At 41.1% G+C, this 27,396-nt stretch overlaps 1 protein-coding gene across 2 annotated transcripts; it reads right to left on the bottom strand.

Moving 5' to 3' along the window:
* Positions 1–245: 245 nt before the first annotated feature.
* On the bottom strand, positions 246–26,371 carry gatad2ab (GATA zinc finger domain containing 2Ab). Of its 2 annotated transcripts, XM_056378758.1 has the most exons (11): positions 26,187–26,371; positions 9,607–9,915; positions 6,201–6,324; positions 5,695–5,826; positions 5,382–5,453; positions 5,047–5,163; positions 4,718–4,918; positions 4,294–4,543; positions 3,771–4,171; positions 3,416–3,647; positions 246–3,010 (listed from the first exon to the last, which is right to left on the bottom strand). In XM_056378758.1, the coding sequence occupies exons 2-11, from the start codon at positions 9,900–9,902 to the stop codon at positions 2,877–2,879; spliced, it is 1,959 nt and encodes a 652-aa protein (XP_056234733.1). In that variant the 5' UTR covers positions 9,903–9,915; positions 26,187–26,371; the 3' UTR covers positions 246–2,876. The 2 variants fall into 2 exon arrangements, with proteins under 2 accessions (XP_056234733.1, XP_056234734.1); XM_056378759.1 differs by lacking the exons at positions 9,607–9,915; positions 26,187–26,371 and adding an exon at positions 7,434–8,160.
* Between the last annotated feature and the right edge of the window lie 1,025 nt (positions 26,372–27,396).

The raw sequence follows: 27,396 nt of genomic DNA, 5'->3' as shown, positions 1-27,396 counted from the left end.
TGTTTATTACCATCACCATGTGTCTCAGCATCGAACAGTACAAGGTTAGCAGACATTAACTCCTGTGTTATTGTATCCAATTGCATTATATTGATGGTTTTGATGTGTCCACCCAGTGTATGACATCATCCTAATCAGATATAGGAGATTTGTGTGTATGTGTGCACCTCCGTGTCAGTCTGAATAAACAGGCAAAGCAGTCATGAAAGAGGGGTTAAAATTAGTTTTATTATTATTTGATAGAGCAGAAAAAAAAAAAAAAAAAAAAAAAAAAAAATCAAAAAAAAAAAAAATTTCTCATACATTTTCTTTTCCATTTGGGCTGCACTGCCTTTTAGCAGCGTTTCAACCCCAAACAAACGGAATGGTGATATTGTTGTCAAACAGCAGCAGCAGCAGCAGGCAGTAGTCAGGACAGCACAGGGTTACACTTAGCAGGGCACAAAATGATGGGCTCATTCCAGATTGCTTATTTTGCATCCACAAGACGCGGGCTGCTACCTTCTGCCTGTCAGGAATGTACAGACAACCTGGAAGATTTCCAATGCTACTTTGAGACAGAAACACAAAATCTCAAGCAATTTAACTCAAACTTTGTATGCTTGTATTTCTATCAGCAATGCACATACCGTATGTTGCACCATCCTAAATGAAACCCACGTGTACAGTGATGATACCCCAGGACAGGGGGGTAAGCTTCAACTGATACCCATTTACCTAATGCAGTGCACCATCTTTCAGAATGGAGCTTGACAATGATCAGTGAGCTAATGAGTGCACTCTGGTTACAGGACACAAATCCTTACAATGTCACATTAGATTATCACATCATGGATGAAATCAAGCCTGAGACAACAGGACAGCAAGACTCCAGGTTTGTAAATACACAGTGATGAGATATTCAACACTACTGTTTTAATGTGAAAAGGACAAAAATGGACATATATGGGATATTGAGAAAATAACTCTGGGGATGGGGTGGGGGGTGATCAGCCTCTTTTGTGAATTAGGTTTGTGTTTTAACATATGGCTTGCTAAACATCCAGATTTTGATAATGTTACACTTTTTCACTGCTTAAATGTCAATATTTTATATTTTTTTAATTTAGTGACATTTTCCAATAGACCACATTAATATGACACCATTGGTAGACATGAGTGGTAGAGTGAAAGAAACTGGACCACCCCATTGACTGAAATTAAAGAAGACAGCACATGGTTGTTAAATAACTTAACTCCATGAGCAATGCAGATTCCCCCTGTTTAATGTAGGACATATTGTACATCACTAGCTTATCCTGTGCTGCTGCAACCTGATAAAAAAATGCACTATAGCTCATGTGAAAGGCATAGTTAGCTCAATTCAAGGACCTGACATAAATCATACACACCTTAATGTTAAAGACTAAGAAGTTCATGTCATTTGTTGCTATAGGGGTTTTTGCATAACTACATTCTGAAAGCTGTCCAGCTTCTCTCAGACCAATCGTAGGGTGAGTGGGAGCCACTGGACACACAAGAGAAAACAAATCATTGTATGTGGAGATCCATTCAAACTTAGGGCATAAGCATATATCTTTACTAACATGACCCTATAAATAAACCCAGAGACAGTTTGTCTATAGAAGAAAAATAATGCACCACAACCTATGACTAAAAGCAAAACAATGTCAAAAATATGACATTCCTTACACCCCCTCAGTTTAGCATGAATTCATGTTTATATCCAGAGAGGGTTCAAATAAACTAGAAACCTTCTAGCAGAAGGGATTCCATTTGGGCTCCACTAGTTCTTTGGAAGTTTTTTTTTTCCTTCAATATTCAATAAGAATAGTCCTCCAAACATATGCTCCGTGTTTTTACATGAGTCAGTTAAACCTTGAATCTTTATTCTTCCTCTTCATCTTAGAAAAAACAAAGTATTTAAAAGTAGGCCACAACATGGAACCCAGCAGATGTAAAACCACCTCAACAGTAACATTAGCCTGTAAATTCAGACCTCGACAAGAGGCCACTTCCAAAGTATCAGGGAGCACAATATTCCAAACACAGTATATGACTTACAGAAGAAAAGACAAAATCCTAACATTCAGCCATACAAAATTATCCAACACACGTCAACTTCTCTACTATACACAGCGTTGGTTAGAGAGAAGAGGCAGTCTGTGTGCAGATAGAGATCATTTTTTACAGTCTTTTTTTTTTTTTTTAAATTCTATTCATTTTTGCAAAGCTGAAGCAGTTCTTATTATTTCGTGGATGGTCCTTGAAGCTCCACCACAATCCCTGTGATGAGGTCTTGACTTAAGTTCGGTTCGGCCACCACATGGGCCTGAGTCTGACTGGCTCAGACTGGAGGGGGGCAGGACGTAAGGCGAATATTTTATTGTGTATAATAGTGATTATTATTCTTTCCCTGCCTAATCCAGAGGCGGGGGAGCACAGGGATAGTGTGGCAACTTCCTCTTGGTACAACTGTGAGGGTCAACCAATATACAGGGAGGGAGAGGCAACATCACTGGAGAAGTTTGTAAAATTGTATATGCCTATGTTTACCCCAACCCTCAGAAAGGTACCCAAATTCTATTTGATGAACTCCTCGCATCCCAGAAGCCCAAGCTATTGCAGCACAACTCCAATTTGGGATGAAGGACTCAGGTAAGGAAGATGGTAGCAGAAAGATCTGAGGAGGAGATGGAGGGACACCTCCTTCCCACAAAAAAAAGAAAAAAAAAAAGAGAGAGAGAGCGATTCTCCCCTGCACCATTTTGGCCAGAGGCATAGAAATCCATAGAAAGAATTAGAATGATAATGTGAATGGCTGTTATTGATATTAAGAGGGGTAATTGTTATGGTATCAGGAGAGTAAGATTGCATTATTTCCATGTGTTGGCTGCTTGGGAGATAGAACGGGAGGGAATCATGTCCAGCAGGTACTCTCGCTGACGCTCCACTGCAGAGGTGGTCTTATGGGCAGACAAGCTGGGGTTCACATAGGCCATAGTCACACCTGTAAGGGAAACAAATACATCAATGGTCAATGTACTAGATATTATTACCATCAAGCTGTTACATTGATGCTATGGTGAAATATTACACTATCACAGTATTTGGACTCAGGTAGGAAGAGAGGAAATATAAAAGAAAAATTGGCATAATGTGAGATGAGTGAAGATGAAAAATATTTTACCAGTAAAACTGCACCTTTTAGGATTTTACAAAAAAAGCCAGACACAGGGACTATAAAGGGATGCTAAAATTAAAAGTCTTAGCCTGAGGAAATGGGAAGAAAGAACGAGAAGTGACAGTGCTAGAGAGGAATCCACCTGAGAAGAGAGTGATTACCCCAAAGAGGAGCAGAAAGCGAGACCTTTGGAGCACATTCTTGGTATAACCTCGTCTCACGTTTATCTACCTGTATTGCCACTGCTCTGCTTCCTCCAGGCAGCCACGTTGCCCTGGTTACTGCTGCTGCTGCCGCCGGCGCTGACCTTTGCCCCCTGCTGCAACGGGCGTGCTGCAGCATGCTTACCTGGCCTGCTGCCCAGCGCTGCTGCTGTCACCGCACTCTGCAGCTGAGAGGAAGAGGGGAACGTGTGGACCACACGAGACCTCACTGCGGACTGGATGTTGTGTGACAGCTGACTCTGTACAGAGACAAAGTGACGGGAGTGTTGGTAAGCCATTATATAAATCTAAAATAAAAAAAGATACATGGTTTTAAACTGAAACCACAGTGTGGGTCCATCACATTGAAAACCCCTGCTAACCTGCTTAATGGAGTGGTGGGCAGAGACAGGTCTGTGCTGCATGGCAGCCCTGACCTGCTTGTACTGCTGAGACACCAGCACCTCACTCTTGGACAGTGAGGGAGAGGAGGACGAGGAGGTTTTAGAGATAGGGGAGGCAGAGGAAGAAGAGGCCGCCTGCTGGAGGATTCGCTGCTCAATTTCCTGCTCCTGTTGGAGTGCCTTAACAAAGGCTGCCTTCAGCCGACTGGTGTGCTCAGCCTTCAGGGCCTTCTTCTGATTGGACGACATGCATTGGTCACAGAGGATGGTCCCAGCCTTCTCCTTTCTCCAGCGGGAGGTAAAGTCTGTCTTACACTGGGCACAGGTGTATGGCTCTTTAGGAATGGAACTGGCCATTGCAGCAGCTGGACCCAGATTACCTGTGTGATGAATGTAAAAAGCAGAAACCTTTAGACTAGATGTATACCTTTACATTCTACAAATAAATATTCCATAGCACAACAGCATCCCCAAACTAGCTACCAGAGTGCGATCTACCCACCCCTGCCGTGCATCTCCAGAAGTTTTTGCACCACTTCTTCCAAACCCAACAAGTAGATGAACTCATTGTTGGCTGCTGAGGGAAGGAAGTTGAACTCGGGGGCAGGAGGTTTGGGTGGAGGTATCTCCAATAGCGTCTTCTCCAACTGCTTACGCAATGCGAGCTTGGCAGCCGCCTGCCGGCTGGCTGGAGAATCATTGATGCCCGAGTTGGGTGACACTGAGGAGCCCTTTAGGCTGGTCGGAGAGGCCTGGATACAGACGATAAAGTCAATTTAAGTGGACACATAGGGATGATGTTCTTATGGTTGACCATAAGCAGGACGGCAATAAAGTAGAGTCTAGCCATGGAAAAAGTATACTGCATTTCTATCCTGTGTGATAACAACATTTATAATAATACTTTATAATATTAATGTCCTCACCTGAGGGATGTTGACCATGACGTTACTGTTGGCCACATTAGCCACGCGAATGAGTCCCTGCTGAATGATCCTCTGGCCCTGGACCTGGACATTGGGCACAGAAGCCCTGGGAGCGAGCAAGAGTGGAGGGGGGCCTGAGCCGCTGTGCTGCTGCTGCTGCTGACGTAGACTGGCTATCTGTTGAGGAGTAACTGCAATAGGCTGATAACAGCACACACGCAGAAGTAGCCATCAAAGACAAGATAGGACATGTGAAGATAAGTGAGATATTGACAGAACTTTTCAAATGAGTTCACTTTAAATATAAGACCATGTTGTGACTTACTAACCTGGGCTCCTCTGACCAAAGGTGGCATGACAATCTGAGAGTTGTGTTTGGACGGGACATGTTGCCCACCCCTCACTAATGGAGGAGGGATCACCGTGCCTGAGCTACGACCTGTCACCTGATGATGATGCAAGAATACAATTACACAGTAAATTACTGCCTTTGAAGCATATTGTTAAAATCATTCATCATCAGTGTACTTGAATTATTATTTTTTTGAAAGTCTCTGAAAGAAAAGTTCAGTTGCCCTCTACTGTATAATGTAACACAATGTACAGGCACAACGCTCATCAATCCAAGCTCTAGCAAGTGGCTCTAACCAAGTGTAATAACTACCTGGAGGGGTCCTTTGCTTGATGTGATGCTTCCTCTCACCAGAGGAGGAGGAGTGGCTACAGAGCCGGTCGCCTAGAAATTAAGAGGATATAGTATAAGTCCATTAAGCTGTAGGTATTTTAAAGTATGGAAAAAAGTTTATAGGTTTTCATTAATAATGTTAATTGAGAAAACAATAGAATTTAAGGAGAACTAGAAGCCTTCTGTTCATAAAACCTGAAACAAATTTTGCGATTTATCGACTACAACAAAACACGATTAAACAAAAATAAATAAAATATATACACTCCCTTTCCTCTTTTAGGGTTTTTACCTTCTGCACAGTGCTCTCCTTCTGGATCTGGCTTTGTCGTAGTTTCTTAAGCAGCACCAGTTTGGCCTCTTGGAGTCTCAGTTCTTCCTTCAGCTGCTTGATGATCCGCTCCCTCTCCCCAGGAGAACTCTTCTATAAACACATTAACAGAAAAAACAATATCTTAGGGGACAATTAGGGGGAAGTTCATACTAATTGTTTTCAGGTCTTGAGTACTCATTTATCAGACAGGGATAACGAGGCTGACTAAGGTGATTTATAGCAGATAAATCTGGACAACTCAACTCACGACAGTCAGTTTAAAATACTGTCAGTAGTAATTAATCCAAAAACAAGTCTTTAAATTTACCATTGAAACTATGAACAAATGTGTGTGTGTGTGGCAGTATGAGTTTTTGGTTTGATCTTCCAGTTCAGCAGGTAACAGTAAATGAGAATGAAGACTATTGAAGACAGGGGGAAAAACCAAACTGATTTGTATGCAATGTTCAATTCTGTTTTCCTACCATAAGTTTATCTGTGTCAGTCTTTGTGAAGCAGTGGCCGTTCATGACAGGACTGGATGGCTCGTTGTCTGATAACACAATCACATCATCTGGTGATGGTGGCTGCCGCTCCTTCTTTATGTCACTGAGGGGAGACATATTAAAAGCCGGAAAAGAAGAATAGTGATTAATTACGATTGACTGATTAATACACACAACTAAAATTCAACACTATTATATTTCAGTCTAGAACACTGCAATTACCATCAGCTGCAACTAACTTGTAGTTCTATCAAGTGTCCAGCAGATGGCAATATATAATTATGAGTTTATCTTCCCTGTTGCAGTGCAAATGTGCACTGGGACGCACAAGCAGACAAGAACCAAGAGATCAATAATGGAGTAATGGCGACAGGGGAAGATCGCAACGACCCATTATCTCCAGCGAAAGGTAACATTGATGGACCTCCTGCTCTCTCCCTTCCAACAGACACATCAGAGTCAGTCACAAACAACATGCAAACAAAGGGCAAATTAACTGCATTGTTTTGTATAGGAGGAAAAGGCTTCAAGCCTTTGATAAAATCAAAAGTGTTTTTTTTTGAGGACTAAGGAAAACAAAGGCGACTAGTGGCAAGATACATGTGCATCAATCTGGAGAGGGGTGGGGGTAAGAAGTAGGGGTTGGTTATAATTTTGCAGCGCATGGACTATGGCGGAACAATAAATCTGCCACTATCGCAGCGTGGATCCTGTCAGGTCTTGAGGGTTGGTGGGTTTGAAAATAGAAGTCTGACCAGTAGCGAGGACTGGTGGAAGATGAGGTAAGGCAGGGGTTGTAATATGACAGTATGTGAGAGGTAGATGTTTGGGTCATAATGTGGAGTTATGCATGCACACAGGCAGTGAAGTTATATAATTGTTCAGGCGCTGTCGAATGAGAGGCTTCAGGGCTTCAAGCTTAGGCCCAGTTTATCACCCAGACAGGGCCTCACCCCTCCCCTACCTCTGTGGCGAGGCCTGTGGCCTAGCCGGATCGGCACAGCCTGGGCCTCAGCTCTCCCCTCCCTCCCAGCTGCCGACACCAGAGTCACAAGCTGAGAAGAGCGGAGGTCCGCTGGAGACACTGGAGAGGGTGACAGTGAGGGGGAGGGGAATACATGGCCAGGAGCCAACCTATTGTGTACACTCTCTCTCTCACTCAGTCACTCACTCAGTCACTACTTCACACACCCCTCCCCCATCCTTACTTACTTCTTCATCTTTTATACTCCAACTCACTGACTCAGTTCTTCACTCTCTTTCTTCCTTTGGCACGCTCCTATCTTCAGACACGCTTCTCTGCTATCTTCTCCACACAACAGCTGTCTAACTGCACCCCTTAAGAAGACACTGCATTCAACAAGGTCAGCTATGTAAATACCATGTCGTTTATACTTGCATTAGGACATGATATTTTCAGCAGACTAAACTATCGCAAACCAAACCACAACAAACATTTAATGTCATAACATAACTCTGTCCAGCTGCTAAGGACACAATCAAACCATGTTAATACAGTGTACTGCTACTTCCTGGAATGTACTTGCCTAGATGTGTGTCTATTCAAATTTAGAAAGATGTCTGACATCCTGGTACTTTGAGAACACTGCTATTCTGAGAAAGATTAGGCTCCTAAAGCACAGCTGAAGCCTGTGGGGGCAGCGGTTTTCCTCTGCAGCTCTGTTTACATTCCGTGCATATGAAATGATAAACTATGCCAGACACAAGTAGCATTAGAGGGGAATTGAGAGCTTCATTATCTCTCACAAAAGCTTAATGGTGACCCAGTGTTTTGACTGACTTGGCATCTCTGACAGCATGACATGGACTAGCTTGTGGTGGTTGCTACTACTCTATTGAGAACAGCTTACACAAGCATCACAACACACACCAGCTTGGTTATGTAAGGTCCAGTGTTTCTGCATGCTTCCCAGATAGTGGCTTCACACTGACCCCACTATGGGACTGCTGAATAAGGCATTATTAGGTGCAGGTCATACAGTTCAAAATGCAATGCAACCTTGCAAAGTGCCATTTTAAGCTACATAAGGCTCTTTACATGAATGAAATAGCTAGGGTATGAATAGGCAACTGGCATTGCAAAGATATGTTTTAATATTGACATATTGTCAAAATGTATATACCGGTATATCATCAGAAAGCATGAAAACTATTGAAGAATAGAAGGTAGTACTGCTTCTTCTCAGTGACACCCATTCAAGACATGCTCAGTTACTGTATTGCTATCTGGAAAAGGAAATTTGGTTTGTTACATTTCACAAATAGTTTTACAAAGTTGGCCTACTCAGACCTCAGAAGTCTTTTGTACACATCAATAAGGTAATCACCTTGCAGTCAATAAGCACACCAACACATGCTGAGGGTTAAATAGGGGCCAAAGGTGACACTTCAGTGAACTTTTGATATACCAGAGACAGAGCCAACACTCTCAGCTGAATCACCTCTCTGTTCCATTTTAACTGCCATCACATCACTGTGTGTATTTATCGCTCTACCAAACACGTCACATGACATCAGGCATTTCTCTGTGTGGTCATGTGACACACCCACCACCCCTCCTGGCCCCTCCTTCCTCCAACTGCTCCTTCCAATGTGGAAACCATGGCAACGGCCAGTTGGAACCAGTTTGTGACACATAGCCTTCATTTTGTGTGAAGTGCGAGGCAGAGTTCAGGTGCTGCTGTGGGAGAAAATGGAGCCCAGGCCTCAGGAGCCTCAAACTTTTCAAAATGGGGGCAGGCTGCCGACAACCACACAGCAACTTCCTGTATGACTCCTGTCAGACCACTTGCTAGTGCAAAGTTTGAGAGAAACCTGAAACTCCAATAGACTCATCTCTACGCAAAACCACGCACTGTGCATGCATGCATTCAATCCAAGGCCTGCAGTACATGAATAATAATAAACAATTTTTTAAACAAACTCACACACTAGGTCACAGCTTCTTTTAACCCATACAATGATTCAACATCAATTAAACATAACCATATTAGAAATACAGCAGCAAACTATTCCTTGCACTTTCTACCCTCGCAGACACAAACTGGTTTGTAAGCAGATTATGGTGCATTTTGTCCAGCTGGAAATATTTACAAAGGGTTTACTGTGGACAAAGTTGGCTGACTCTGCAATACTGAGGCTCAGTCTACAGAAATAGGCTGTTTAAGGCAAAGTGTTTATAGTATTTCTTTCAATGTTGTTCAGAGACTAATGGCTCTGACAGTATCATGTAAACTGAATGACCAACAAGCTCTCAGCCCTTATGCATGAACAACACAAAGCACTGTTCATATTAATTCAGAAGTCCAATGCACAAAAACAGGGGACCATCACATCAAACCCTGTGATATTTTCCTTGTCTAACCTTTTGGATGTGCTCATGTCAACGGGTTCGTCTCCAGTCTGCACCTCCACCTTGATGGTGGCCTTCACTTCCCCAGTCTTTAGGATGCTGGCTGCTACCTTTGCAGCCTGCTCACTCTTCAGCTTGACGCCCTCAGCTCCAGTTCCCACCAGGGCCAGGGGAGCTCCAGCTGCATCTCCCCTCTCCAGCTTAACCCGTTTGCCGTCCATGTCCCCCGGGGACCCGGCAAGAGCTGCATGGTCCCTCTCCAGAGCCCGCTTCTGGCTGCGCGTTTGACGCACTGCCTCCTCTGACATGGCTGCTCTCACCCTGGAGAGAGAAGAAGAAAACAGTTACAAGCAGTCCAAACACATTTACAATACATAGGGTACAGGTTTAGGCAGTAACACATAGACCAAGGTGCACTGTAGGACATTGAATTATCTACATTAGATGTTTTACACGTGAGAAAACAGTGGTGGTTTCCACAAAGCAACTTTCAACCTGAATTTTATTTTTCATGATTGAATCATACTGTTCTGCACACTTCACTATCAAAATCTCTGCTTTAAACTAATGTGAAGATTCTTTTGAGTGACTTATCCCCTTGTAGAACTGCCTCTCTTTTTCCCAATGACGTTACCATAACAACCACATAGTAATGCGTGAATGTTGTGCTACTGCCAAATTCTGAAGGACGGTACACGAAATACATTTTTGACATCGGGTGATTTATTGAGTTTAATTTTAAGAAACATATGCAGTCATTTTCGATTACCAGTAAATCCAACGCTAACAGAGGATATCCTGAAATCTGATTTGGAAATAGAGAGGACGAGTATAGGTCCAGTGAGAAAGAAGTAGTCCTGTACATCTTGTGAAGTAAACTGTTTTATTGAGTTACCTTGGCTGAGGTACGATTAGCACCTGCCGTGTCTGTAGTAAACACTGTGGAGCATCCATCACAGGAAATACAAAAAGTTTCAACTGTCTCAATTCAATTTAAAGTTGTGTCGATAAATCTGGACGACAGCAGGTTCAGGTGTAAGCTCCCCAGTGATAGCTGACCTGAGACGCTGCCTTTGTCTAACAGGCAACAGGCAGATGCTAAACCAAATCTATCAATATGAATCTACAATATCACACAATAAGTTTGAAGGGAGAGATGCCCAAAATAAAAGGCTCTCAATCAACGCAACTTGTTGTATGTGAATTATAAGTGTCTCCTAGTTTCAGGGACCTTAAATCACATTTTATTCTAAACATGATTAAACGAGGAACAAAGAAAGACTGTGCAACCAAATCCTGCACTTGTAATTATATGCAATATGAAGTAGCAGCAGAGCCACCAGCACAAAATGAAAATAAAGAATGTGTTAGTTTCACCCCGATGTTCACTGGACTACAAAACAAACCTGGCGAATGAGTCCATCTACTGAATGTAAACCCAGGTTGAGGCAAATAATCATCCTTAAAAACACATTGATTATACACTTTGTTGTTGAGTCATGTACAATTCTAAATTCACAGCTGAAAGTCATCATTATTGATAAATTGATTCATAAACTGTTTATTTTATGAATGCAATGATCAATCAAAGTGACATCTAAGCATTACTTGTTTTGTCTGGTCAACAGTCCAAAACCCAAAGACAATTCATGTACTATCACATAAATGACAAAGAAAATGACCAAATCCTCACTTTTGACAATATATTTGGCTTAAAAAATGACAATGATCAATGAATTGACTAACCGTTACAGCTCTAGGTTGATCAGTATAAAAAGGAACAACCCTGAGGTGTATAGGCGTCTCCTGTTCTACTGCCAGTGCCCCAAATGCTGACCCAAATCGCACTCAGTACAGTAAGAGCACAGGATGGAGAGATCCACTTTACTTTCTGGGAAAAACCTATTACACAGCAGAAAAACAGCACCACTGTGCAACAGTCAAACCAATGTAGGCTAACTGCTCATTATGGAAAAGACACTAGCAGACTCTCTTGAATAAACGTTATAAACATACGATGCTTATAAACATTTTGAGCACATAAACATCTGTGCATGTTTAAAGATTCTGATATGACAGCTTAACTGGTGACTATGGCTCAAACTAAGTGCATGTACACACCATGATCTTGGATTTCTGATTCAGACAGCTGACTCAAGGTCTTTGTAGTCCAATGTGACATAATGATGATTCCACATGACCCTATCCCAAGATTCCACAAGAGACAAAAAGCACTTCCCTGAAAACCGGTTCAAACCGGTCTCCGATTGAGAGTAGGCGCAGGTTTAACCCCTGGAGAGACGGAGTGGCAGAAGGGAGGGAGAGACACGGGGAGGCCACAGGACATTCCAAAACATATGTATGTATAGAAAAACTCCCACTAAGAGTTTGTCACCTGTAAAGCAAAGGCTTTCAAATAACTGCAACATAAGATGGGAAAATAAAACGCAAATCGCTGTCCGCATTAAGGCTGCATTTTGTACTAGTAATTCACATCTGTTAAATCAGCCAAGTTTTATTTTTACTGGGGATGACACTTTGCAAGATGTTAAGCTGAGCTGATAACTAAACCCACCACATGAAAAACAACTACAGGACAACTAAAACATTCAGTTCTGTTTGTGAAGCCTAAAATTCCCCCTGCTCTGGTAACTCAGCAAGGACAGATGTGCCCTGCTGTACCATCCCTGGACACAAAGGCTATCTATCTGCCAGAGATGACAGCTTGTTTGTGGGTGTGTATGTGTATGTGCCCATGTACCACACACAGCGCTTAAGAAACCATACTTTACACTGTAAGACTGTACAAATGGTGGCTGCACATTCTCTGGCTGCAACACTGTGGTGGTGAACCGTGTCAGCCATAAAATGACTGTAACCCTTTGGGACCAAGCAGAGTCACATCTGCACGGCACTACGAACGCTGTGGTTGCTAGTTTAAGGTCTAGAGACGTGGCTACTTTTGTCCCAGAGGAAATGGATGTCATCATGTACTCAGTGTTTAATGTGCTTGATGCACTGCTGCTAAGCAACAAGGGGTGTAAAACGAATTAAAATTGTTGTCCATGCATATGTTGTGATAGGTATTGGGTGCACACATGACGCTGAGTGAGAGAGCTGCATCTACCAGTTTCATCATTGATCCAGACTCCATCTCACTCACATTCAGTGAAGCACCACTACTCACACAAGGCCATTTCCAATTCAGTTCCTTGGTTTTTATATGAGCCGTGAAGGCCTGTTGTGTGATAGGAGGTCATTCACAACCTCCACTAAGAGGTATCAAAGATGACAAAAGCTGTAGGAGATTCATTATCTTAACTATATGGTAATTATCTGAGCCTAGCCATCAAACACAAGAGTCTATCTACGCTATTCATGGTGAAACCTGAGAGGGTTGGAGAGCAGAAATAACATGGCATCAATACTTCAAGCTGCCAGAAGCTAAGATAGTGTTGCACTGAGACACTGTGTGAGTAATTTGTGATGGCAGGTGGTGACAAAGGACAAGCAGGTATAACACTAAGTCTAAGAGCTTCCATGACAACTCATTATGATGAGGACAAAGCTTCCCTCTCTCCTAGTTGTGCCAGTCAAATTTAAAATTCATCTCAGATTGCAAAATCTCTGGTTTTGAAAACCAGCACGTGTTTAAACAGAACATGTCAGAGAAACACATTTAAATACAGCATCATTTGATAAAACATACATAAACAAATTTGGTTTGGAGGAGGACATCAGGAATTTGTATTTTATGGTCAAGCAATCAACTGTGAAAAGATCCTGATTCAATCAGTGCTAGTAGCTTTCCTGGCAGCTTCAATGCTCCCCCAGTTTCATCCATCCAGTGTGTAAAATCAAGTGAAACTGACACTACGATCTCACAAACAAGTCTGACTTGTCCATTATCAAGTCCATCAGGAGATGCCTAGAGGGAACTGGTACCCCAAATCTCTCTTCCTGGGACTCAGCAACCCAGAGTGGCAGTTCTGTTCAAGGATCAGTTCTGCCAATTACTGTCCTCAATCCTTGATCACTACTCATCTCCAGTATCCATTTCAGTCTATCAAGCCTGCCATGCGTTGTCACATTACAGCTCTTTGACTTACACTACACACATAACCCATGCACTCTGGAGGACAGGCTCTGATTACAGGAACCTTCAAAACGATTTTGAAATCAGGTTCATTAATGATCTTCTCCCATAACAAGAACACACTCAACAAGATAGGAAAAACACTGCATCGCCCACAATACATTTTACAATCAGGATCAGTTTGTTGTTGATTCTTTAGGATTTGTAGGTCCGTCACATTTTACCTTCATTGCATGTTTTGTGTTTTTGGAGAAGAAATTCAAGCACTTTGAGTTGAAACGAGACAAGGTCAAGACCCTGTATATGGCTGGACTGAATATGGTGCAAAATTGACGGCGTAGTTGAAAGATGTTGTGGAACTGCTGTAAACAACTGACATCATCCCGTCCTATTTGTACTCTGCCTACTGTCAGCATTGTCAGACAACAGAACAATTATAATTGTATTAGAGGCAGGTCTTTATTTCTAATTCCCGCTCTGTTTTTTAGTACAAAGCCTCGTTTTCAGTAGCTCTCGTTGGTCATGTTAAAGTTACTGCATTATGGGTTAATACACACTCAACACTTCCTGTAACCGTTTCAAATTTAAAGCCCTCTAGTGTTTCAGTGGACAGAAACCTTCATTTCTTAAAAGGGCTTTCATTGCTGTGCTGACATGCTGCAGTAAAGGTATTGTCTCATTTGTGGTTGCTGGCGTTTATATTTTTTCCTGGTACAAATTGAACAATATTAACATATCTTTTTAATTTAACCTATTGCCTGTAATCCACATCTTTCCTTCAATTTCACCACCAGGTGTTCAACTGGGTTAAGATCTGGTGAATCATATGCCATAGCATCATACTAATCAAACCATGCAATGACCCCTTGAACCCTATGGATGATAGCATTGTCATCCTGGGAGAGAGAATTCCCATCAGGACAAAAATGTTTCATCATAGGATAAAGGTTATCACTCAGAACAACTTTGTGTTTATTTGCCGTGTTCTCTCTAAAGGGAACAAGTGGACCCAAACCTTGCAAGCACAATGCCCCCCAAAGCATAACAGAGGCACCAGATCCCCTCACTGTAGGGTTAAAGCACTCAGGCCTGTACTTATCTTGATGTACAATACACATGCACTCACAAACTTGTGGAGAATATGGTGAAGGATGACTCATCTGACCATTTCACTTTTTTCCACATCTCTGTTAACCAGTGCCTGTGGTTTTTACACCACTGAACTAAAATGTGCATTCATCTTTGTAATGAGCGGTTTATACACTGCAACCCTACTATAATATCCCTCTCTATGTAATTGTTGATGGACTGTTTTTGCTGACACAGTCTGATCATGTCTTACATTATCACTGTCAGTCAGCTAAGGAAAAATGCTCTTCAGTTTTTCCTTACATATGTCACTAATGTACGAGCATCATGGTCATCAAATGTCCAGCCCTGTTTCCTGAAGTCTTTCCCATAGAACTAAATGCAGATGTCACTTTAGTCACTGTTCCTGTTGAAACACCAGCCAGTTGAGCAGTATTTGTGGCTGAAACTCCTGGCATACATGCCCCAACAATCAAACCTCTTTCAAAGTCACATCTTTTCCTCTGGCCATCTTGATACAAAATCAGAAACAACTGGGCCTGTTCAGCATTTTCACACATGCCATAGAGCATGATGGGATGTTAACTGCTTAATTGTACCATGCAGTGCAGCTGTGTGTGCATTTGTTATGCTTCTCCACTCATTTATTCCGATTTTTCCTTTAATTTGTCAATCGTCTGTCACTCACTTTGACATTAAAAAGCAGTAGCTATAAAAATGGCAATAGGATGCAAAAGACAGGAGAAGACAGCAGCGAGTGATTAGTGATCTGTGCCTGTTCCTCTTTGGGAGACTATGGAGGAGGAGGAGTACATACATGTCCCCTTCATTTCCCTCAGAATAATAAGGCCTAAGGGCAGAGAAGATCTTAAGATGGAGAAAAAACAAAGGATGAGGGAGTTAGGGGCTGCAAGTGAGATGAGACAGCTCTACTGGCCATTCAAATGAATCTAACAAAACACACGTATGAAAAGATATGTACCAAGCTGTTTGATATCCTACACAGTAACTGCCTCAAAGCAGGCTTACCCAAATCAATAGATTTAATAAATTTGCATTTTTCTGTGAAGGCTACATAGGGTAGCATCACTCTTCTTGTCTATAAATGAAGGTGTATGAAATAAATCAGATATGCCTGTGTCTAGCGTGGCAAGATAAAAATGCACTTGCCAGAAAGAAAATGTAAATCTTGTGACCTGGACTGACACTACACGTTTCATTCTCAATAGTCAGCCTCCTATTGTGTCCACGGGTTCGTAGAGAGCTGATCAATGGCTAAGGCTCATCCTCTCAGGTAGCGTGCAAGCCTCTCATCTCCAGCACTGTAATGATCTCCCCACTGGGACTGGACCCAGCCAGCTAACACATTAACAGCCTTTTTTTTTTTTTTTTTTTTTTAAACTGAGGCTTTTTAACTGTGTCCTTGGGGTTCAATATGAGGGGAAACAACAATTATTCTGTCCAATAAAAGCAATACAAGTGTGGATTATTACTGCCCAATAAAAGACAGCAGAGCGACAACTCCTTTTCTTGTGTGGCTAAGGGGCCCCGGCCCTTGTAATATTGAATTAATCACTCAAAGTGCCAATTATCTTACTGGCAGATATAACCAGGCGATAATTATCTTTAATTCAGGGTGACTACTTTCTACTCACCACCATAAGCGCTACTCCTGCTACTTCATTTATGTCATGTCATGCTCATAAAATATGTTTTTTCAATAACTAAATCATTTCGGGGTATTAAAGAGTGCTGTTCTTTTCCTTTGGGATATCGTCTAAATAGCAAAAAAAAAAAAAAAAAAAAAAAAAAAAAAAGATCAGACTACCTATGCTAATCTGTGCTCACCAGGCTAGGAGTGGGGGCAGGGACCAGCTGAGGTGGTGCCATGGTTGGGGGAGGGAGAGGGGTGCAGAGCCCATGTGGTTAGCTGAGCCATAATCTAACTGTACTCAAGTGAAAAATACTCTTCCTTGTCTTCTCTCTCATTTGCTCACTCTCCGTCCTTCTCTCCACCCCTCCCTGCTTCACACACACTCCCCCTCCTCCCCCCTCCTCCTCAGTTGTTCTGTTGTAGGCTCGGCCAGCCCAGAAGTGTGTGCCCCTACTGGTTGGGTCCCGAACGCCAAGGGTTAAGCCCCTGCCATTTTAACGCCACTGACAGATCAGACCATTAGGGTGTTACCTAACAAAATGGAAGCCTTTAACCCTGAATCTGCCAGACTGCCTCTGTGTGTGTGTGTCTGTGTGTGTGTCCGTGTGTGTGTGTGTGAGAGAGTGTGTGTGAGAGAGTGTGTGAGTGAGCGAGCCAGAGCCAGAGCCACACAGAGTGTATGTATGTGTGCGCATGTCTCCACCTGGATTCTCCCTCAGCAATGTGACAACGACAACAGCAGTAAGTCCAGGAAGTGCAAACCAGACTTTGGTGCGTGATCACACAAGAATGCATAAACATAAAGCCAAATTAAAACACATATGACTACAGCTGTTTAGAAAACACAGACACACTAATGTTACTACTTGTTATGTATCATTACATATAGAACTAACTAACAAAAAAATAATTCTCACAGCCGACATCTCATCTGGATTTTGGCACGCATGCACAAACATACATGTGTAGTGCACAAAAGCATTCTGTAATATTTTGAGTAATTGATTCACACATTTAACAGAACATTACAGAGCTCTAAAACATCTTAACATCTCATGACATCCATCTCTTCTTTCTTGTGCCTCTAATCACAAAATCACGGGATACATTTTCAACCACAAATGTTTACTAGCTATAATAAAAAGGAATCGCTAAATGTTTTCAACAATCCTAGACAGGGATAATCTCCAATTTCAGCCAAATTGCTTCCAAATGGTTACTCCATAATCCTGTAAAACCAGAAGCCCATACCCACATGCAGACCGGAGGGCCAGGACACACGCAGACTGCTATCAAATTACATTTCTCAGAAATGGATGGCAGCAGGAAGTGACCAGAGTAGAGAGGGAAAAAGAGCTTAAAAGGTGCAAAAAAAAAATAAAAAATACAGTATAGTAGACAACTCTAAGCTAAGCACATCATCAGCGCCAGTTGCTTAAGAAAACAAGTGGGTAAAGTAGGTCAGTTGCTTCATTTTTTTGAGTTTAGTCAGTAGTCATAAATTTTAGAAGATCTTCATCAGTTAGGGTTAATCGAGGTTATACCAGAGTGAATAAAACATTCTGAAGGATAAAAGAGTTATCCAATATAAAGGTAGGCACATTAAAACACTTCCAGATTTCAGACAAATTAACTAGTTGTACATCAAATTATATGAATGACTGTAATGATACTGTCAATAAAATGTCTGAGCGCATATAAAAACAATAAAATCACCACCACAACCGCCCTCTCATGCCATTACAAAAGCAGAAAAACTTACCATGCAACATTACTAATTACTATTCCGCACCTACATAGTTTCTAAGAACAATGGCAATGAGAAATTGTATGAGATTCAATGACTGGCTGGTTCAGCCCGATGATTTGCTGTAACTAGTTGCCAGGCTTGTTTAGGCAACTGGCAAAGATAAAATAAAAGTTCCACAACAAGAACACAACTGCCATGAGAAGTCCTTTTTCCAACACTTGACGTACAACTCATCTGATACACAAGAAGGGAGCAACATGTTGAAGTTCTACATCTACAGGCCAATGAGTACAACATTATATTAAAGAAAAGCTATTCCCTGTGTAGCCAGCAGGTTAATGTTGGAAATGGTTATAAAATCTTATCCAAGTCCACATACACAAAGTGAGTGAAGTTAGTGTATTCAGTCAGCAGAAAAAGTATTCCTTTATATGATGATCAGTGCCCACAGACTGAAAATCATTTTACAAATTAGCATGTTCTCAGTGTCATGTCTGACATGAACACTGAACCTGTCTGAAGTGTGAGTGCTGGCCTACACCTATGAGGATGCCCACATTCTTTAAAGAAATGATAATGCCGTAAAACAAGTATTACAACTCAACGCCTGGCACAAGTTCCGTCACCCAACATCACTATCGGTTGTGGCCTAAAACTGTTGTCTCTTGCACTTGTTACCAATCCCAACAGTGATGTCACGGCTTGGTATTGAACCTCGATACTTTTGAGTGCCAGAATAGGCAAGTGCTATTTTGCAATGACAGGGTTCATATCCAGTTTTAATTGTTAAGATGTAGTTATACATGTAAACCATAAAACTCAATGTAGCACCTGTAACACCTGCTGCTTTAAGCTATAAATAAAATGTGTTTTTTTTTAAGCGACACTCCACACAAAGTCTTATGTTTGAATTATCGAACACTAGGCTTCTGTAGACTTGAAAGAATGGATGTCGTGTTCTCGACTAGACTGCAAACTTTTTCAACTCTACGAGGGGGTGAGTCAATACATGAATTCTGGTTAGAGTATCAATTAAAACCCCATACTTTCAGTCATTTCATCTATTTTGAATATAGTTAAACCCCACAATTTTTCCTATAAGCATAAAACAATGGTACACCATCATCATACTCAAGATGTCTGGGGAGACTCCTGCATGCCTAAAATAGGAAGACTAAAATTCATTCATTATGGTGATGTTGAAAATACAATTTGTAAGCTGAGTCATTTCACCCTGATAATGGACTGATCCAAAAGACAAAGGGCAGTGGCAATGACAGCGAGCTTCAGGAATGATAATCATGTCATTGTTTTTCTTATGTAGTGTGGTGGACGTGGTGGAGGACCATGCAGTGTATGGAACCCCTAACCGCACTGTGGCATAGGGTTGCAATGGTAAGATCTCTCTGATAACCGTCTCAGAAAATAACAGTTTCACAATATCACTGTATTTCACAGTTACTATTATCATTATTAATTACTAATTTAAGAAGTATTAACTCATTCTACTTGATATGAAAGTACTAATTACCATACTGTAAAAATATTCTGTTACAAATCCTGCACTGACAATGTTAAGTAAAAGTACTTAAGTATTATCATGAAAATGTACTTCCAGTATTAAGTACTAAATGCAGAAACATGTCCCCAGTTAGTTATATTATAATTCAATTTCAAATTATTATTACTCATGCTTTAATGTAAAAGCAGAATTTTATTGTTGTAGTTAGTAGTTTTTTAACTCTTTTATATCCAACTGCAACCAATGATTATTTTCACCATTGCTTAATCTGATTATTTTCTCCATTAATTAACTGATTTTTTTAGTTTGTAAAAATTCTGAAAATAGTGAGAAATGTCATCGCAGGTGCTCTAAACAATTATCAAAACAGTTTTACTATTAAAAATGTTTAATTTAGTGTAGGTGCACGGCTGCACATCTTAGGACTCCGCACTTAGCTGAAAAAGTATCAAAACCGATATTTAGACCCTCTCACACTCATCTCAGTCTCGTGCCTCTGCCACGTCCAACTAACGTTAGTCAAAGCTGGCGATATGGATGACACGAGTGCATACACTGAGCCTCAGGCTAAGTCTATACTAATATGTTTCAGTTTTAAAACGCATCACTTTTGCTACATTTGCACCTGGTGTCCACTAATCCAGAGTTTTCAGGCCCTTAAAACAGAGACTGACCCCATTATAGGGTTGTCACGATACCAAATTTCTGTTTCGATACCGATACCAATATGTATTTCGATACTTTTCGATACTTTTTGTAAAAAATATTTCATTATATTATGTATTGCCTTAATGGGTTATTTAAATATTTAAAGAATGTCATTTAATTTTTAAAAATATATTTTTTAATGTATTTATTAACCATGGACATGTTTTAGCTCTCTGTATGCAGGCTACTGTAGGTTTACTACTGGGCTGGGAGGGGCTTTGTACTTCTTTCATTGACATTACAGTGCAGTGAACAGGTGAGCAACATTATCACCTGTCGTTCTTGACTGAAGTCTCGGAACAAGTCCGCATGGTTGTCCTTTGAATGTTTCGACAGGTTTGAAGTGTTGCCTGCTTTTGCGAGACACACTTTGTAGCACCGCTTGCACTGCGGTGCCTCTGGGTTCAGTGGCTCGCCTTTATCGTTCGGTTTGAACCCGAAATATTTCCACACCGTACTTCGGGCCCCCATTTTGTCCACAAGTACGGGCTTTTCTGCAGCTGCCATCTCTATCTACGGTATTTTCTTCAACCCGCTCCGTCTGTATAAGACGCGACTTGTCGTTTCTCTCTCCTCCTCAGTCTAAACATGCGAGTCATACGTCACACTCGCTGGCCTCGCAGTGCTTAAAGAGACAGGCTCCAATTTACCAATTCATTTGCATTCAATAAAATGACATAAAAGTACCGTTTGTTTTTAAATGCTGGTATAGTACCGTTTTCAAAACTCTAGTATCGCGGTACTATACTGGTACCGGTATACCGTGCAACCCTACCCCATTATAGTTTGAAAATTCCAGGTTGTGTTGTAGTCTGGACAGGTAGAAACAGAGACTTTTATAAACCATGACACACACACACACACACACACACACCCACACACTAACCCTAATAGAATGGGGAGACACCGCAGATTATTTTCGATTTTATGATTCACGTTTAAACGTTCACATTTTTTTGTTATTTATCAAAGTTATGAACGGGACACATAGTTTGATCTACACAGAGGGATGGTGTTAGCAAACAGGTTTGATGCGTTTCCTCCTTTGGAAGCCACTTTGGATCTACATTTTTTGCAAACTGATTATCTGTCCTCACGTGTAATTTTACAAACATGTTTTGCCTGTATATGCTGTATACTTTCTATGAGAGAAATGGACAAGTTTGTTTATCATACATCGGGTAAGTGACCAGTGGGCTCAAACTTCCAAAGTCAGTGTAGTTAACCCTTGTTTTGATGACATTTTACGCATGGGATTAAGGTTGAAATACATGAACATACAAGCTGCACAAAACAGCCATGTGGCAGGGAGTCAGGCAGGACAGTTCGTCCCCTCTTGGACACATGCCTTGATGCCGCATGTTTCCAAGTTGCTGGTCTGCCTGTTTGCTGCACTGAGAGTTCGAGAGTTGCCATGTCAGCACTGACCACACAGTGGGAGCAATTGTTATAGACAGACTGAAAAGAAAAACAACTTTAGAAATCTGTATGCCATAATATATAAAGTGCAATTAGTCTTGTTTACATTGGACAAGATGCTATTTCGGGAAATTATGGACGTGCAAGTTGTCACTTGTAAGAGAAAATACCAGTGGAACCAAACAGAAGCATGATTGTCATTTACATTATCCAAGTCAGCAGTAAGTTTATTACCATTACCATTTTAGATTTGAAAATGTGACGATTTGCCAAGTAGCACCACTCAATGTAACCAGTTCCCATCCTGCCATAATTTAAATGATGTTTAGTTTTGGAAGTGGCCAGTCAAACAGAGGAAAGTAGGCGACTGCCTAGCCTACATTCAACACTTGGAAATACTGTGTGAATGAATATTATGTATGTGTTAGGTGATTTTAATTTTTTAGGAAAAAATTTCTGTACCACAAAGCTAAACACTGATAAGAATACAATGCAGAACTTGACACTCACTTTCAGTACTACATGGTTTTCATGAATTTGAGTGTTGTTTTTTAATACATCGAATAGGGATGGGGATACATTTTTAAGCCCACAATATCTGCCAGAATACCCGTGGCAGCTGGGCTGGTGTTATTTGTGCCTGCTGACTTTTGTTTTAGTCTGGTGCACTTTCTACTTTCATGAAATAACCACTGTGAAATTAGATCCATTTGAGTTTCAATTTAGTTTGTCTCTCTCACTCTCTATTTCTTTCCTCTTTCTTTTTCTTTCTATCCATCTATCTATCTCTTAGTCATGTGGTCATACACAACATGTTATCTATGTCAAACATACCTGAGCCAATTTTATTATGGTAATCACTTTTAAAAGAGAAAACTGTCACTGAGCAAGAATTAAAATGTGAATTTTGTGTCTATCGTGTCTAAAATTGTGCCTATGAATATAGTACCTCTGTGGGTATGGAAGGCAATCTCCAAAAAACAAACACTACTTCTTACCATTTATTTAAAGGCCAGTTCATTGTCAGAAAAATGGTCCACCTGGTCAGCAGATGACCATTTACCGAAGATATACCATAAGTATTCTGCAATGGTATATGTCATTTTCATTTCATTGGGCACTGGCTATGCAAACAGCAGACGATGAGTAAATTTGCTGTCAAGGGCAAAGTGTTAAGTATGGGAAATATGGTGGAGCAAGAAAGCCTGAATTCAAAGAGTGTTTCTTCAAGGTGGAACTAAAATTGAAAGGTAAGCTTCATTAAAACAATAAACACTATTACCATTTCATGACTACACACGTGTTTTTAACTGTCTAAGATAGGTTGTTCACACTGTAAACAAGCGTGCTTAAGTCAATATGAAGTCCAACAGGGTAAACAAGAAATAGTTCGGGCAGTCAAACATTGGAGGATTCCTCTTCTCCAGCTCCAAGAATTGCCCAAGACCCTTGGGTGGAACCCCGTGGCCAGTATGACTACTCCTGTCCTCTGGCATGTAATGCGACACATAGGGGAACTGACAGGAAGAAACAGTTCTCCACGGACATAAAAAATATTCAGATTATAAAAAACTGTGTACATCTGCTAAGTAAAAACACTACTACATGATCAGAAACAAGGTTTGTTGAGGCATCAAGTCAAATTTCTAGGAAAAGTTAGCAATTCAACAATGGCATCTAGCATAAAGTACCTAAGCTCAGTGAAGCAAGTCATATATAACTGTCAAAAAATGAACTTAAAGCAATGCTTAAATGTGAACTACACCGTATGAACAAGGGGTCCATTTTCACTTACAGCAGCGTCTTTCACTTTTGCATGTGAATTGAAAAACAACAAGTGATTGCTACTGTGTAAATGAGCCCAGGACTCCTACTGCCAGTCTTTTTCCTTTAACATCACTGCGGCTGAAACCTAATCCTAAAAACTTAAGTACAACGAGGATCCCTCATCCACAATTTGAGTCTGCCTGGTTTCAGCAGCATTTCCGGTTAACCTTTTCACAATGACTGTGCTCACACTCAAACAGGCTGCTGTGTGCCCCGCAGTGAGCTATAGAGATATTGTTATTGTAACGCCTCAGCCAGATGTGAATGGATGGAAACAATAAGCACTATGCCACTACTACCCTGCAGAGAGTTATCACCAGTATTAGGTCTACATGTTGTTGATAATCATTAGAACTGGTAAAAAACAAAAACTAATGCAAGGACTGTTACATATCCCGGGGATAAATTACATCACGATTCACTGTCGTTGGTCAGGGTTGTGTGAAACAGATGTGATCTCCATTTGAATCTCTCTCATGCCCATAAATTCTATCTAAAAAAAGGAACAACAAAACACAATGGAGTGAGTACATCTAGTCCCCCCCCCCCCCCCCCCAATTTAGAGACATTAACATAACAATCATAAATTGGATGTAAAAAATAATTTAATCTGATCCTTCACTTTCATGCCCATGGCTCAGCATTAAAGTTGAACAGCACAAGTTGTAACTCAGCACAACTGAAAAAACACTTACAGCAAGATTAAATTCCAGAAGAATGGACCTGCAAATACCAAGGCTAATATAACAATAATAAACTTAACAATGGCAACAATAAGCAGGGTTCCTTTGAGCCTTACTTATGACAAAAGCTGAAAAAAATACAGTGTCATGGAAAAAACAGATGTGTCTTTAAAAAGTTTCAGTCCTGATGCAGCAGAATAAGAGTGGATCTCGAGTCATGCCTGTCTGGTCACATCACTCTCAGGAGGGTTTTCATAAGAGGCACCCCTCCTCAGGCAAATCGAAGGCCCATCATAAAATGCGAAGCGACATGTGTCCCCCATCAATAGCCAAGGGTGCCAACTGTCTGCTTGCTCTAAAAGGAGGGCACTTGCTCAGCAGAGGTAGGGATATAAACACTGCTGTTCAGTTTAAACACACCTCAAAGACAGTTGAATACTGACTTGAAGTGTCCACTCAAACAACATAACCCACGGTTCATAACTTGCTGTAGATTTAGGTAACTGTCTAAATGAATCTTTAAATGCAGAGCCCCAACAGTCATCGCAAGCCTAAATAATTCAGATATACCTTACAAACAGGAAATCTCACAAGTAACATCAAATGATTAAAACCACAGGAATGCCTTCATACGTTTGAGTTCAGTGGGAAATCATCGTTATAGTAGTTATAGGGCATACTTCTATACTCTAAAGTAACACATCTCATTACATACATTACGAGATTAATGGGATTTGATTGTGGTGAATTAACACTGATATTCTGGTACAAACACAAAGTAGGCATTTGGTTATTTATGGTCTGACGTAGGTAATAGCGACTAACCCGTGGTGGACAGACAGACACTCACTCCGACGGAGGCACAACCGTCCACCATTACGCCTCCATAAAAAGGCTTTTCACGGTTGAGCTAATCTGACAAAGTTCTGAGATCAGTGGCTCATAAAGCCATAATCATACCCATCCACAGCTAGGAAAGCGGCCAGCTTTGCACTAACCGGTGGCAATACTGTTTATGGTGCTAAAAAACTTTAGTGAGCCAACTTTACCGTAAAGAATTGCTACCTATTTCCAACTTACCCATCAACAACAACAGGCTATCTATGCTAACGTTAACTTGGCTTGCCAACAACAACCTGTCCATCTGTCCGGCTACAAAACCAGTGGCTATCTAAAGGGAGCTAACAGCCAGTTGTGGTTATCAGCGATTACGCGGAATCAAGGACAGTGACTGGACACTAGCGCACACGCTCCTTTAAATATGATGATATGAATTATGATTTTAAGCTTTGATGTCGGTCTGCGTCCAAATAGCGATACAAGACAGACAATGAAACTGACCCCGTCTCACTGAGCCGCTAGTGTTAACAGGCTAGCTATCGAGCTAAGTTAGCCTGCTAACGCTAACTCCCTGGACACTCGTCTGCCCAGACAGACAGTCGCTAAATTTATTCACAAATAATCGAGCGTTAATTATGTACAGAAAAGCACCACTTTCTCTAAGAGTTTCATCGCTTCGATATATACAATTGAAAATAAACAACTTACAATATATCTTACTATTAGAGCATCTTTAAACAAGTTTGTTGAGGAAGTTACTTTCAATATTGCTCGACTTTTTGAGGCGGTTTGTTCCCGGCAGTCAGTGCTCGGTAGGTGTATGTGTGCCGCTGAGCGACACACACACTGTTACCTTGCACGTTAGCTGCGATCAAGCTATGCTAGCTAGCTTAACTTACGTTAGCTGAGCTAACACCGATAGAGAAACTTCCTTCGTCGTCATAATTTAATTGAAAATTAAAATAATGGATTAGTTCATATGATGATGAAATACATGAACTTACGAAGTCTAGGAGGAGCTTAACCGAGTTCCCCCGCGATTTTCAGATGTTTGGTGTCGGTATTTAGCTGGCTTCGGTGTAAAAATCCCGGGGATCCCCTCTCTTCTGTCCGCTGCCACTCCGGTTGCCAGATAATGTAATGAGCCACCACAGGCGGCGTCATGCTGCGTTCATACACACCTCGGAAATGTTAAGTTTCCAACTGCTGAGCTAGAGGGAAAATGCTGCGTTTGGAACTATTAGACGGAAGTACTGCAGAAATAGGGACAGCACAAACAAGGGCAGGGCAGTTATTGCATGGGAACTTAACTCCTGCACGAATCCAATTTAAAGAGTAAATAATACAATTTCATTGTATGATGACCTATTGTAAATGTAGTCTGATCCTGTAGTGTTTTCACTGAAAACTTGTGTGACAATGTTGTGCTTGCTTGTCAAAGAAACGTTTCAGTTTCTCTGTTCATGCATACTGGACCTAAAACATAAAACAAAGGATTATGATTATAAGATTTTCACACACGCATATTAAACAAAGATAAACATAAAAAGTGATGTATCCATTTAACTCTTTCATTTTAGGTGTTTTAATTTCTATCAATGATAATGTAGTTGGTCACAGGTGTATACATGTGTTCCTTTATTTTGTGCTTTGTAGTCCATATGGTCTTTATTCTGTGTATTTTAGAACATTTGTTCTCATGAAAAAACTCACATTTTGCATATTATATTTACCAGGACAGTATGTTAAATGTCATGTGAGTGTCTCCTGTTGGGATGTGTTTACTTTTCACATACAGTATTCCTTATATGTGCATATGGTTTGTGTGTGCATGCACATGTGCATAAAGTGCCTTCTTTTACTCAGCTACTTCCTTACCTGCCATTGTGTACCATTGTTTACCCAGTCAACCCAGACACACAAACACATCATGTGACATAACTGGACTACACAACTTGGTAACTATGCCAGGTCACTTCTGTAGGCACAGCTTGTGATTTTGTGAATTCCTGTGGTTATCCTCACTAACTGAAACCTCCAGTATCTTGGCTAATAGCAGAGATGTTCAGACTGCCATGATTACCTTTGAAGCTGAGTTTATCACCTCCACCTGCAGTCAGACAGCCTTGTAGAGGTTCAAGCCAGGGAGATAACAATGCAGACGATTCTGGCATCCTTAACTACAACATGGAGGGAGTGTTCTGAGTTTTGTCT

The sequence above is a fragment of the Seriola aureovittata genome, chromosome 6 (genome assembly GCF_021018895.1).
Source record: "Seriola aureovittata isolate HTS-2021-v1 ecotype China chromosome 6, ASM2101889v1, whole genome shotgun sequence".
NCBI lineage: Eukaryota > Metazoa > Chordata > Actinopteri > Carangiformes > Carangidae > Seriola > Seriola aureovittata.
The sequence above is the reverse complement of the archived record's forward strand: the minus strand, read 5'-3'. Positions and strand labels throughout refer to the sequence as shown.